This window comes from Gekko japonicus, unplaced genomic scaffold (genome assembly GCF_001447785.1).
Source record: "Gekko japonicus isolate JY-2015 unplaced genomic scaffold, Gekko_japonicus_V1.1 scaffold2757, whole genome shotgun sequence".
NCBI lineage: Eukaryota > Metazoa > Chordata > Lepidosauria > Squamata > Gekkonidae > Gekko > Gekko japonicus.
The window spans coordinates 132,015-147,147 of record NW_015173758.1 but is presented as its reverse complement, the minus strand read 5'-3'; the positions used below and the strand labels follow the sequence as shown (position 1 = coordinate 147,147).

The window sequence follows — 15,133 nt, the reverse complement described above, 5'->3', positions numbered from 1 at the left end:
CGCTCCAGATGCGCCTGGCCTCTTGGCTCAAGGTGTCCGCCGGCAGCCGCGGCAAGAGCCGCTTCCGCAGAGCTCGGAGCAGAGCCGACGACGACAACACAAGCCGGGCGCGGTTGCTATGGGAGCGGAGGAAGCCGGCTCGCTCTGGGCGCCCGCCCTGAGGGAGAAAGAAAGGCCCCCTTAGGGGAGCCAGGCAGGAGCGGGATCATTAGCTCGGAGGAGGGGGAAAGGGGCTCCTTGGGCACCGGCTCGCTTTCACTTCCCACGCCAGCGGGATCGATACCCGCGCCTCTGTGGGCTCTCCGATATAGCCCACCTGCTTCCCGCGCATTTTTCCCCTTCAGAATCCCCTACCCGCTGCCAGACTCATATGCGGTGCCTAGACAGACTCCTTAAGGAAAGAACATGAGATAGACCATATCTTTTCCACACAAATGTCCCAAACGTAAGGAATCCAAAGGCACGAGAAAGCGTTGTTGCCCGCTTCCTTCTGAAGCACCTGAGAGCCAGTTTGGTGTAGTGGCTAAGAGTGGGGAACTCTAATCTGGACAATCGGGTTTGATTCCCCACTCCTGCATATGCAGCCACCTGGGTGACCTTGGGTCAGTCACCGTTCTCTCAGCCCCACCTACCTCACAGGGTGTCTCTTCTTGGGAGAGGAAGGGGACTGTAAGCTGCTCTGAGACTCCAAGACTTTCTTCTATCTTTTGATATGGCTTCAGAAATCCCATTGGTTTTATGAGCAGAGAAAACCTAGAGTGACTGTGGTGGCAGCTGCAGTGAGCTGTCATGTTTGTCTACCTGATGCCCACCCATCAGCCTCAAGCACTCCGATGCTTGTGCAAGGAGGCAGGAGACTCCAGGCCTTGTTCTGGAGATCCTGCTTTCAGTGGTCAGGAGCCTCACTAGGCACACAAGGAATCAAATAAAAAAAAATCATAACCATAAAAGTTGAATGGGTACCTGAAATGCCTTGCTGGCCAACCAAAACCCACTTTCAAAGATATTTTTCCCTGCTTGTTTAGAAATTGTGTACTCAAAAAATCTTCCCAATATAAAAACATGGTATTTCTTTAAAGCTAGTATGTCAGGAAAGAAACTAAGTAGGATTTGATAGATTTTATTGTTTTATTCGTAAACCACCTTTAGCAGATCTCTGGAGATATGGCATATAAATTCTCCAAATATCTCAACCAGTTTGAAATTCTTAGAGATAGATATTAATATACTTCATTTACATTTTTAAGTGGTATGGATCTCATTGTGCCTATTAGGCAGTTATGAAAGAAGCTCAATTCTTCTTGCTTGTTCTAATGAACACATGAACTGTTATGAGGAGGATGTTTTGAGTTAGCTGTGTTTGTAAATCAAAGAGCATGGTCTAATAGACAAATATTTTGTCAGTTCCACTTGCAAGGTATCACATGAAGTCCATAAGCACATTATTTCATCCTTGCTTTATTTCCTCAGTCACCATCTGGCTATTTGGTTTATATCCTGCTTCTGAACATGTCACTTGAAAGTATATGGCATTTACTTCAAAGGTATACACTTGAAATTAATGTATTCAGGATCAGAGTGGCTCAGGTCATAACATTTTGCAGTCATAATTAACCAGTCTTGTCTAGATTTAGCTTCAGTCAGCTCAGTCATCTGATCTCCAACCACAACCGGACATTGAGCAAGCACTAAAGATTCCAGTTATATTTTAAATACCCTTTGTATTGTTTTAAGTCTCCGCCAAGAGGGAGAACAGAGTGTGTATAAAAGTTCATGTTTACATATAAACTCAGCATCACATTTTCATCTGCTATGTAACCATTGTGTAACCTATAATACAGTTCTCATTGAGTCTCTTCTGCAAGTAAAAATAACATGGTAGAAGCAAGTTTATTGAGGCATATATGTAAATATGAATCCAGGAGATCCTTAAGAAAGCCCAAATGTACTGAATAAGGCAAAAAGTCAGACAAAAGTGAAAATGCAAGTTCTTAGATAGAATGACATAACAAAGGCCAAACAATTGATTTTTTTAATTGATGTCAGTAAAAGGTCTATGGAAAAATATGAGAGAGCCCTGTTCAAACAGAAGAGTAATTCAGAAAATATACAAAGACAGACACAACAGGCAAATATTGCACAGAAATTCATGAAAAATTTGCTAAGGCATTGCCCTAAAGACATTCATACACAACAGTATGTATGTAAGATAAAAAACATTGTTTCAGTGTGTAATTTGTTAAACGTTTCCCTTATCTAAGTTGGATGTTATATTGTCCCAGTACAGAATTACAGAACAGCAGCCTTGTCCAAAAATCTGCTGGAAGTCAGCAAAATCTCAGGTTTCTGTCAACTTGCACTGCTGTATCTATCAGTATATACTATATTCCATTCAATTAAAGACTTAACTGCATCAACACTCAAGATCAAGTTGTACAAAACTATCTGAATACTCAGCCGTGGACTCTCTAGGCAAATTTAGACATATCCTGATCTCTCAGGCTCTATTCTCCATCTGTAAAATGGGGGGGGAAATCATCTAAATAGAGAATCTCACAGTGCCATAAGGATAATATTGACTATGCAATCCCTTTGCATTTATAACCTGCTCCATAAATTCCATCAAAATTACTGGATTTTCCTACCAAGTCCTGTGTTTATACTTAGGTGTGATCTGACAATACACCTGCTTAGGAAGAAGAGCGAGTTTAAATATTACATGTTTCCTTTACTAAAAGAATTGTATTAAAAAGCATATAGATTATCCAAATACACACATACCTCCTTCACAGAATTTCAAGCACCAGGAAGTTTCAGCTTGCTACTAGCCACTGAGGGCTTCCTATCTACACGCACCAGTGGAAGAAGTTACAGAAGACCTAGAAGAATTAGACCTACATTATCTAATCTTTACATAGCGCCTTTTGTTTTCACTGTAAGTTCAACTGGATTGGTGTCTGGTCAATTTCACAACAAAGGAAAGGAAGAATACCAGCACCTTAGCAAAAACGAGAGGATCAAACCAACTTTTCCATTGATGAAAAAGGATGGAAGGGTCCCCTTTGACACTCACAAGCAAACAAACAAAAAGCCTATGCTGAGGTTCGTGAGACCTGCATGGGAAAAAGCCACGTGAGACAGGCTGTAGTAAATACGGGAGTCAGGCAAGACTGAATGGAAAAGCTGGATGGAACTACACTACTATTTCCATTATTAGGGCTGCTTTTACAACTGCACACCGAACTCTCACAAGATTCGTAACTGTATAGTTACCAATATTCTACAAGTACCAAATGCCTAGTCTGAGTATAAACTATTTGTACAGAAGATGAAAAATTATTTTGTACCAATCTCTTGGGCCACATTGTTACAACCAAGCAAACAATAAGCTTACAATAAATTTCAGAAGAATCTCAAAACAATTTACCAGTGATAAAGTCCAGTACCATTCAGCTGAACTTAGTTACAGTTTACAAGCAGCAGTGAAATTAAAAACACATAAAATGAACTCTATTTGTCACACCTTGTGTATAGAAAATCTATCACATCTATGAAAATAAAGTGCCCAGTAGAGTGAAAATGTAATTTAGTGTTTCAACTGCACAGAAACAATCTTTTAAATAGCACATATGAAGTATATTAAGCATTGTACAGCATTATGGTGCATTGTAGTGAGAACTAAGATATTCATTTTCAGAAGAAATTGATCAAATAATTGAAACTATAAAAATATATAAAGCAGCGATTCATATTTAAGCTCTTAAATCATGTATATGGCTTTCAGTTCTTTCTAAAACATATTACATTGGCACAGGCTCCACTGAAAAATACATATATAATCAGGGTACATCCACCGTATGTACATTTAGGCAGCAAAATAGGAATCTCTATCAACAAAGTACAGATACTAGGTAAAAAGCATTATCCTAGGATATAAACCCTTCCATAAATAGTTTCATTGGAACAGTATGAGCTGATGAGCTGGCTGGGCTGATAACATTCCATGATCAGAGTACAATACTGCTCTATAGTGACTACAGACTGCAGAATCTGACCCACAGTGTTATATCAACTTGCAATCCTGTACCTACTTTATGTTTATCAGACTTACATATATTTCAAAAGACCTGCACACATTAAAGTAGGTTTAAAGTTGCACTATGAATAACAAAAAAAAATTAATAAGATAAAACTCTGTATGTAGTTTAAACATTTCAATGATTTTTTTCAAAAATATAGTTTTATTAATATAACTATTTTGAAGAACTGTTTCAAATAAAAGAATATCTCTACGTTTTTATAAAAACTGTTTGAAAAATAATTCAAGATAACATTTTTCTTAAGACATTTTTGTGGTCCAGATTTAATATAATCTTTTGAAGAACTTCTACCTAGATGCTATGCACACCAGCGCTGCTCCAGAGCTCCCTGGCCTTGCAGTGCCTTTTTTGTATGAAAGGAAAATAGCAAGCATGAGCATGCACACACGCACACACAAAGAATTTCACACACAGATTTCCTAGTGTGCATACTGAGAGTTCCCTCCCATACAATAGGAAGGCTCTGCTTTGAATACATAAGCAGAGCCATTGAGTTGTGGCAATTTATCTAGACTGATCCTAAGCACATAAAACTCCCACTGATTTCAATGGGATTTTTTTCTTACTACATGTGAACAGGATTACAGAGTCACTGGTGTTACTAGAAGTAATGGCACAGTCAACAAAAGTGCTCTACTGTGCTTACATGACCTTCAGTGCTAATGTTTAGCACATAGTCATGCATGGTATCCAGTTTTCAGGTAAGCTGGGCTTGACTGCCTGTGCTGGAATGGGGGGCAGGGGAAGGCACTTTTGTAAATACACCCTAAATTAGGTCAATTTTGTGGATGCTTTTAGGATAAAGACAGTAATGGCTCAAAATTTCCATTTATTTTATATAATAAATATCACAGCTCTCATATCTGTGCAGTTGATTAGTCTTTTTTCAAATGCTACACAAGGGGCTCTAATTTTTATTAAATATTTCTTTATGCAAAGAGGCAACTAAGATCTCTTTGCAAAGACATTCCTTGATATATATGAACTATAATAGCCAAATGTAATTGTACATTGCACTTTGTAGCCTTACAGAATGTACTGATTGCATGTTTTAATGCTAATACTGAAGTACAGATCAGATTGCATGTTTTAATACTATGCGCAACCTCCCATCTCATGTGAGGAAAACGTCAAGAAAATGGGCTTTAGGGTCGCTTTCTCCTTGACACGTTTATTGCAGTTAGCATTTTCATGAAATTATGAATATACTGAAACAAAACAGAACACTTTCCATGTCTTTCTGCAGGACATTTAAACCCTGGGTGTCGACAGAGACTCTTGTCCCTTGCCTCCTAACCTGTGGCTCAAAGCTTCAGGCCCTGCGTCCATGGAACTATCACTAGCTTGGGACATCTTTACGGCTAATCACCTGGTTGAACTTTGCACTGGGGGCCTGCTAAGGTGCACATTCTTCTATAAATTATACTTTTATGTTTATTTCATTTTGTAAGCTGCTTTTGAGTCCCCAGTGTAGGAGAAAAGCATAATATATTATAAATAAATGTATTCTTATTTAAACAAGAATGTTTTTCTAGTTCTACAAGAGGTAACAGATTCACAAAAACCAACTATGCAATATTAATTGTTGCAACTAAGCCTGTTTAAGCACTTTATCACAAGTGGAATAGAAGTAGTGCCTTTGATAATGACAACTCCTTTTTGTGCACTGAATGATTACCTCTCTAACAGTACTCTAACTCTTACTGATGAATATACAGCCCACAGCTGTTAATAATCTAGTGTTATTACCCCCCTGGTGTTTACAGCTGCTGAAAATGTCTGCATAAATTAATTTTGTTTATCTGAATCTAGTTGGGCTAAAGGGCACATCATGAAGACACTGAAGCTGCTTCACATTCCCCATACGCAAAAATTATTGTGAGAAATATTTCTCATTTTGTCCTTAAATTTATTTGACCACTCACTCTGACTTTAAATGGGAGTAGCACAAACAAACCTATCTAGAAGAACTATCTAGAAAGAATACCGGAGTAGTGAAAATTCTCAGCATCATTTCAATATTTAGAGACCTGGAACTAAAGCATCAGAGTGATATAAGTGATCATCAATTTATAATGAAGTGTCAGAAGTACAAAAGATTTGTTTCACATTAACACATCCATCACAGAAGCGGACTGCAAAAATGTTTGTTTCCCTGTTTTTGTTTTTTACAATGTAAAGCACATACAAAAGATATAATTTAGAAATTACAAGCAACAAATGTAACTGCAAAACATGTCATGCAAAACCCAATGGTTTTCTTGCTTCACTAAGCTATTAAAACCCCGTGTTCATATGGCCTCAGTGTAGAGAAAGAGAGGTGCATGTAGCCAGGCACTGGACATGACCACTGGTCCCAAGGAAACCACTTGTGGTGGCACTTGTTAGACTACATGCATGTGCATTTCTGTCTGCATTAAGATGTAGATGGCAATGCACATCAGTATCCTAGGAGGTTACATTTGTTTCCCCTCCTTTCTTTCCTTTACATTTGTTTTCACCCCAGGTTGCTCATTTCCTGACTGATGGCTTTTACTATTGCCCATCCATACTGCCAAAGATCAAGTTTCCAGTTTACAGAAAAGTTTATGTGAACTCATAAGCTAAACTTCTCTTAAAGGGACAACGTTGACAAGGGTAACAGTGCTACTGTACAGTCACATGACTGTAATCCTTTCTGGTGAGGGATATGGAACAGTTCCACTGCCATCATCCATAAACTGTCTTTTCTCCCATCCTCTTCTTATTCGTTTCAGTTTCCTGCTTATACAAGGCAAAAGCAAAATTATCTTACCCAAAATTACTATGCACGGTAAGACCAGTGCAAGAACAAAGTTTGGTGGTGTGTAAAATCTGTAGTATTCTTCTTCAAAGGCTCGTTTCCATCCATAAATTAACACGTGGAAAGTACTTATGAGCAGAGCGACGTATCCCAGTGTAGACTTTGGTGGCGGGCAGGAATAAGGGAAGCAAATAGAAATTAAAACTCCAAAAGCCTTATTATCAGAAAGAGTTAATAAAATGTTTAAAATCTCTCTGTAGTTTAACAATTTTATCATCCATTTTTGCTAGAACTTTTAAATAGTTTATCTGCCTGACTGAATTCTGTTGTCATTGTACAGAATGAAATAAAAGACCCAACTATAAAGATTAATTTCTCAAACAAAATGAGTTCAAGCTCAAGGCTCCCTGGAAACCACACCTTCTGACCAAGAATCTCTTCTTCCCAACTCTCATGGGATATAAATTAAAAGCTTAATTTTAGCATTCTGAACATCAGTTGATCCAATAAAATGGGAGCACCACACTCGTTCTGTAGTTTTTTCCCGGTGAGGGTCTATCGTGAATATTAAGATTGGTTCTGAATTCTCTGCAGATAGCAACTAGAGAAGACAAAGGCAAAGATGTGGAAAAGGGTCATGTGGAACGTTCCTATGGCATTGGGACATTTTGTTGGGCTGGCAGAAAATAAGGGCAATATTTACTTGATTTGAGACCAAGGATACTGACAAATATCTCACATACAGTATCTCAGCTTTCAGGCACGCCTGTGGATTTCTGAAGCTCATGGAATTGCATGCATCTGTCATATCTGTGAACTGCAGTGGAACTCTGGGTTACATTCTGAACCTGTATCAGCCCCTTGACTCCTATATTGCAGAATATCTATTTACAGGCATAAGAGATTTACAAAATTATGCATAGGATGGAGAAAATGGTCAGGCAGAACCCTTTCTCACTGTCTCATAATACTAGAACTTGGGGCACCTGATGAAGTTGATGTACAATAGATTCAGGATGGTCAACAGGAGGTACTTCTTCACTAAGTGAGTAATTAAATTGTGGAATTCATTGCAAGTGGTTGTAGCACTAGCTATGAGCATATATGATTTTTAGAGAGGGTTAGACAGATTAGAGGCAGGTAACTTAATAGCTGTTAGCACCTCTGCATCCAGAGAAAGTAACCTTCTGAATACCAATGCTAGGAGGCAATGTCAGTGGAAGGCCTTAGCCTCTGTGCCTTGTTTGTTGCTCTGCCCCCCCCCCCCCAGGGCAACTGGTTGACCACTAGGGCTCTATCCAAGTCAATCTCCCGTACAGTAAGCCAGCAATGAAACTTTAAAGGGTATAGTGATATTGAGTTGCAGCCCAATCCTAAACAAAGCAAAATGGAAATAAATATTCCAGGATCTCATGACTGGAGCCATGGAAATAATTAGGTGGCAGCAGACAATCATGCCAAGGGTGAGTAGGGGACTCTGTAAAAACAAAATGTGCAACAGACCTGAATAATGCATTCCTGCCACTGTCAGAAAACTATGTGAAAATATTTACATAGGAAGGAATCTGCTCTATTTTGTACAAGGTGATCATGGTTGTAACGTTTCCAAGTTTATTTCTCAGGGCTGCTTCCGACATCACTAATGTCCTTTACAGATAACAGTACCATGTAGGGCAAAATGTGTGACAACTGTGTACACATTTACCATGCATATGTGCACAGAGAACTGGAGACTGGGTGCCCATGTTGAGAATATTCCATGCATATACAGACATATTTATTTATTTTTAACTCTTTTATGCTTTTATATGAAAGTTGAAAGCCACCCTGTGCATGGTGTCATGGGAAAGTGCAGATGTCTTAAATAAATACATATTGTTAACATCACCTTACTGAAAACACCATGTGGTAGATTAATTTACATGCTCCAAAATACATACCTGTATAAAACTGAATTCCCTCCAATTTAAAGATTGGTTTACTGAAGGAATAGAAGTTACAGCCAACAAAGCAAGCAGACCAAGGCTCATTATTCCAAAGGACACATACATCTCAATCCGCCACACTTCTTCTTCATTCCATGAATTTTCAACATTTGCATGGACCTGATGGGGGAAAAGTTCCTTAAATGCCAAGATCATTAAGCACACTTAAACAAAATTAATAATTAATCTGGCAGACCAGAAAAGTATGCCTAGCAAAATCTCAAAAACATAGGAGGCACCCAAAAAGGACTTCCAGCAATTGGGGTGGGTGGGGGGTGTCTCTTCGGAGCTCTGAATATTTTTTTTGTTCCAATCCAATAATTATGCAAGATAAGGAAAGAGTTAATTTTTTCCTGTAGATAATGTATATAGCTGTCAGAATTCAGTGTTCAATAACGTCTCAGGAAATCGCTTTTAAACCGGAAGTTATACTCCTACATAAATGGGATGATTCGATAGTAGACAACACTAGGGAGACTATTTCGACATTACTAGCGACAGCCAAACTGACGATTGCTGCAGGATGGAAATCACCAACCCCACCTTCTTTGGCAGGGTGGCATGATAAGCTATGGCAACAGTTTGTTATGGCTAAAATCGTGGATTCGGTACAAAGAACACAACAGACAAGCACAGCTCTGCGTATGAGATATATTAGAACATGGTCACCGATACTGAATTATATGTCAAGGGGAGGTATACTCCCCAGTAACACCTGGGGAGGGCGGGATCTAAATATGAAAAATAAATAAATAAATAAATAAACACTGCATACCATGAGTGGTTACACTTGTGAGATATACTAAACAATCGGATATACGGATAGGTTCACACTCTGCACTCATACTCAAAACAACTATTACTTCGACTATAAATACTAACGTACGGAGGGGAACATAGTGTCATTGGATAACTATAGGTAGTACTGTACTAAGTAATGTTAAATGAATTATATATTATGTGTATATATACTGTTCTTAATATACCAATAAAAATATTTTTTAAAAAAGAATTCAGTGTTCCTACCTGCATTTTAAGCACTGAGTAATACAGCTCTATAAGTAATGCAATAGATTTGTATTATAACTATGGAACAATAATAAAAATATTAAATAATTATAATTCCTTAAGAATTTCATTAGTAAACCTCACTACAGGCTCTGCTTTTCATTCTCAAGTCTTCAGACATGAAACAGGAAGCCACAGAAGAACAAAAACTTTTATTGTGATGCCTCATCTGTGGAATGCCCTTTTTCCCCTGACCCTTTTGCCTGGTACCCAGACTTTTCGGGACTTCGCTTAGCCTCCTAGCCTATTAATACCTTAAAGACAAGTTTTGTTTTTAATTTATGTTCTTTTAATGCTTAAGCTTTTCCTGATTTTGTAGATTGTTATGCTATGTCATGCTGGGCCAAGCCATTTTTAATAATTTTATTCCAAGACTCTTTTTATTTTGGAGACTGCCTTGGCCAGATTTCATACAGATTGTGTGGTACTGTGATACAATACATATATAATTTTCAGGACACTGACACAGTTGAGTAAAACAGCATCTAAAAAGTTATTTTCCTTACCTGCTGATACGCCATATTGAGGAATAAGTAGCGTTCTGACCTCCGCATGGGCAAACAGAGGCTGTAAGCCACGTGCACTGTTGCAAAGAAAAAACTAAGCAGTCCAAGCTGTTTTCTGCATTGCAACCAGCTCTCTAACCAGGGTGGAAATCGTTTGTATTTGGTGCCATAATAGAGCTGATAAGCAGCTGCTAGGAGCCCCGATAAATACACCAGAGACAGTAAAGTGATAGCAACAACTGGCAATGTCTTATTCACAATCTCAATAGGAATCTTGTAGAAATCACTCTGCTGGCTCCTCACATATGGATGTATGACATCTCTAATGAACGAATAGATGAAGAAGAAAGTCGCCAGACTAATGGCCACGACTACTGGTCCTTTCCACAGCGTGAAGAGGCGCAGGGGTAAATTTTCAATCTCCTTTGCAGACGACAGAGCACCCGAATCAAAGGGGATAAAGTTGAGCTGACGAGCAAGTTCAATAACTTGATGGCGAGCCTGAACACTGTTACTACATACGTAGACCTAGAAAACCAAGTTCATTACATGCAGCAATTTAAATGACATAGTATAAAATCAACAATTTCATGGATTGGGTGGTCAGCATTATTAGTACATGGATCAAAAGAACCTATAGGCCAAGCGTCTATTTTAAAATATACATTTATCATTGTTAGAATTAGTCAGTTAAAAATAAAAGATCTTGGTTTTGGCCCTATAAGACGCTAGTGATATAACTGAAAACATAAAGATGCTTTAATCATATTGTTGGGGAATAATATAAGGAAGCCATGTTCTTGCAACATATGAATGGTAAATAAAATTAGTTTATTGGAAAAGCAGGCAGCCTGATCATATCCAGGCCTCTAGATTGTACTACAACACCTAAAACACCATGCTGGGCAAGGCAGGAGAGCCCCAACCAGTCTGCCCTGCTTGCCTCTAAATATAAGAGAGATCCTCTCACATTAGTCCGTAGTCAGCGCTGCAACTTCTAGAACTACTTTCGGCAGCCTTGTGTGATGCATTTCCTTAATGCCAACTCAGGAGGGCTGGCGGTTGCTTATTGCAGTAACACAGTGATGTCTGTTCTCAGTGCTAGACCAATAGAACGGACTGTATTCTTCTGCCAGTGCTGGGAGCTCCAGCTGTTGCCTACACTGTGAAAACTGCTCCACATAAATTAATTATTGAAGAGTGCAGCCCTATTTGTGTAAATGCCCACATACATAACATACCTGTCTGCTGGCATCTTTTGGTCCTAACTGCAGTGCCCAGGCTGAAATAACGTTGAATCCTTTGACAACAACAGAATCTGGGAAAAGCGACTGCAGGTATTCGGCATTGGATTCTGGATACTGGTTGGCTCTCATGTTGTTGCTAACATCTATGAGAATTTTACCAACTAGCAGATGTTTGAGGTCCCACAAAGAGCTGTAGTGTTCTCTGTGTATGGCGACAAAGATTAAATTTGCTTTTGCTACAGCATCTTCATGGTGAGTGACATCAACAACATGTGGGAAGAACTCAGCAGCAAACTTGGGGTTTCTGCTTCCTACAACCACATGGTACCCACACCTGATAAGCCTGATTGTCAGGGATTTAGCAAAGTCCCCTGTTCCAATGATGCCAACTGTAATCTTACTGTCGTCCTTGATACCATTTACACCATTTGGCAAGAAAGTTTCATTTAAGTTTTTAGGACTTCCCAACATAGTAATTGATTCCATCTCCCAGCAGACTGAGACTGCAGGCTGTTATCTAAAACAAATCAAAGAGAAACACAAACTGCTCATAATTAGCTATTAACACATTCTGCATTTATATGCATGTATACACATATACACTTCTTTACAAAACAGGCACTTCTGTTGTAACACAACCTGAAACATTAAATATTTTAAATAATTACATATTTACATGGAGAAACACTACTGAGTGGCAGAATATCCAGAAACAAACAATTGAGAGAAAAATTTTCAAAGACAGTAGGTAAAAAACACACTGCTCCTCTAAGAAATTCTTGAACATGTGCACAAATGTAATTGGAAGGCTGCGCTGTGTTTGTATACGTCTTCCAAACTCTCATGCACCTTTACAAAGCTTTGAAAATTAGGGAAGAATTTGATCACTCTCTCTCAGCGTCATTCCCTATTCTGTAAAACATTCCATTTTCTGTAAAACTACCACCATCTAACACAAATATTGCAGAGGCCAAGACCTAACAATTGAAAACAGTTACAGCTCAGCAGGACTTACCTTCAGGTTAAGTACATTTAGGATTGCAGGCCGACACCTTAGTTCTAATAATTTTTACTCAGAATTTTTTTTACAAGGATAATTTTTACTCAGAAGCACCTGGTATTTTTGGCCAATGTGTGACACAGAGTGTTGGACTGGATGGGCCAGTGGCCTGATCCAACACTGGCTTCTTTTATAAGTCCCTTTGCTTACAACAGAAATGGCTCCCATGTAAATGCACTTGCAAACAAAAGTTTATATTTGTGTAGTCCAAGGGAAAACCAGACACAGAAAATTTCTTGACACTGAAGAGAATATTGTTAATGCCTATGGAGTAATGTCTATGGAGTATCAGAACCAACAACAACAACAATAATACAGTCCACAGTAAACAATGGCCAAAAAAACAGCAAACAACAACTGTGTACTGCACAAACCCGCACCAAAGTTAACAAAAAGAGACTTCAACACAAAGGTAATTCAACACATGTAATCCATCATAGGAAAATACAAAAGTCCACAATATCCCAAAGGGAAAGAACAAAGTCCAGAATAGAAATTTCTCAAAGGGAAACAATGAAGTCTGGAATAAATATCAACACTTTTCCTAGGTATTGTTCAGTGTTTCGGACTTCTGGTCCTTCCTCAGGACCAAACAACTTACATAATAGCAACCTTGGTAGGTGCTTTCTAAAGCTTAGGAGACCTGGCCCATATAGAAACTGAATAAAGTTTGCCTCTTAAGAAATTGCAATGAGACTTCCTGTAGTGGCTTTTTGTTCCTGAGGAAGGACCAGAAGTCCTAAACACTGAACAATACCTAGGAAAAGTGTTGATATTTATTCCAGACTTCATTGTTTCCCTTTGAGAAATTTCTATTCTGGACTTTGTTCTTTCCCTTTGGGATATTGTGGACTTTTGTATTTTCCTATGATGGATTACATGTGTTGAATTACCTTTGTGTGAAGTCTCTTTTTGTTAACTTTGGTGCGGGTTTATGGAGTATCAGAATCAGGGCACAAATATACTGTATATGCTTAAAGATGGCATCATTTGTATTTCTAATCTTATTTGTGCTTGCTGCTCATATATGCTGGTGTGCCCCTCCCCCATGCATAGCTTTCATCATAACTTCAGGGTCAGCCAAGTTACTAGTGACAGAGCCACCTAACTAAATGCTGAGAGGCTTCTTTGTTGTTGTTGTTTAGTCGCACAGTCGAGTCCAACTCTTTGCGACTCCATGGACCAGATCACACCAGGCCTTCCTGTCTTCCGCCGTCCTCTGAAGTTTGCTCAATTTCATGTTCGTTGCATCTATGACACTGTCTAACCATCTCATCCTTTGCCGTCCCAGTCTTCTTTGACCTTCAATCTTTCCCAGCATCAGGGTCTTCTCCAGTGAGTGCTCCCTTCTCATTTGGTGGCCAAAGTATTTGAGCTTCATTTTCATTATCTGGCCTTCCAGGGAACAGTCAGGGTTGATTTCTTTTAGGATTGACTGATTTGATCTTCTTGCAGTCCAAGGGACTCTCAAGAGTCTTCTCCAGCTCCATAGTTCAAAAGAATCTATTCTTCGGCGCTCGGCCTTCCTTATAGTCCAACTCTCGCAGCCATACATGACTACTGGGAATACCATTGCTTTGACCATACGGACTTTTGTTGGCAGGGTGATGTCTCTACTTTTTATCATGCTGTTTAGGTTCGCCATCGCTTTCCTCCCAAGGAGCAGGCGTCTTTTAATTTCATGGCTGCTGTCACAGTCTGTGGTGACCAACCAAGAGCGAGCTCACTGGCCAGGTCTGGCAGCAGTCGCCCTCCATGCTCAGATTGGCCAAGGCTAACCCCCTCTGTGGCGGGAAAAGCACGGGTTGAGGGGATTTGGAATTGGCAAGCACCCTGAGATATCAGCGATAGGGGGGGTCCTCATACTGGGTGCCTATGGGCTTTGCAGTCAGGGTAACTCAGGTGGGGGCCTCTTCGGGGTGGGGGAGCATATGACAAGCCTTATGGCTTTGCAGCCGTGGGCTGGAATGTGCCCTTCCTTCCCCTCTACGCACTGGCGTGCGGGCCATGGTGAGTAAGGTCCGGAAGGATCCCGGACCTGGCTCGGAGGCAGGGTGGGTTTGCCCTGTTAGTAGGCCTGCCATGCAGGCCCAAGGCAACCCGTGCTTTGTATTGGTGCAGATCAGCTTTTGAATAAATAAAATTCCCAGTTTAACCCATAACCTGTGTTGTGTTGTGTTTCATTCAAGGGGTGGGCGGGCAAAAGATAATCTGAGAGACCAAAATGTGTCTCCTTATTCTAAACATCTGATACTCCCCACCCCAGTGGACAATGCTGCCATGTAAAGTTAAGCTCTATGTGACAAAACAAGTATTGCAACAGATGTGATGTTGGCCTTCTGGGCTTCAGAAACACCATCATCATCTCCTCTGACAATTCCAGAA

At 39.6% G+C, this 15,133-nt stretch overlaps 1 protein-coding gene across 1 annotated transcript; it reads right to left on the bottom strand.

Moving 5' to 3' along the window:
- Positions 1 to 6,757: 6,757 nt before the first annotated feature.
- On the bottom strand, positions 6,758 to 12,174 carry STEAP2 (STEAP2 metalloreductase). Its single transcript, XM_015423504.1, has 4 exons — positions 11,683 to 12,174; positions 10,442 to 10,969; positions 8,823 to 8,987; positions 6,758 to 7,042 (listed from the first exon to the last, which is right to left on the bottom strand). The coding sequence occupies exons 1-4, from the start codon at positions 12,172 to 12,174 to the stop codon at positions 6,758 to 6,760; spliced, it is 1,470 nt and encodes a 489-aa protein (XP_015278990.1).
- Positions 12,175 to 15,133: the final 2,959 nt, after the last annotated feature.

Excerpts from the sequence above, each read along its gene's own strand:
- STEAP2 (XM_015423504.1), bottom strand. The coding sequence starts at position 12,174 with ATGGAATCAATTACTATGTTGGGAAGTCCTAAAAACTTAAATGAAACT. Across the intron at positions 10,970-11,682 it reads CAAAAGATGCCAGCAGACAG|GTCTACGTATGTAGTAACAG; the intron begins GTATGTTATGTA and ends TTGGTTTTCTAG. Across the intron at positions 8,988-10,441 it reads TCAATATGGCGTATCAGCAG|GTCCATGCAAATGTTGAAAA; the intron begins GTAAGGAAAATA and ends TTCCCCCATCAG.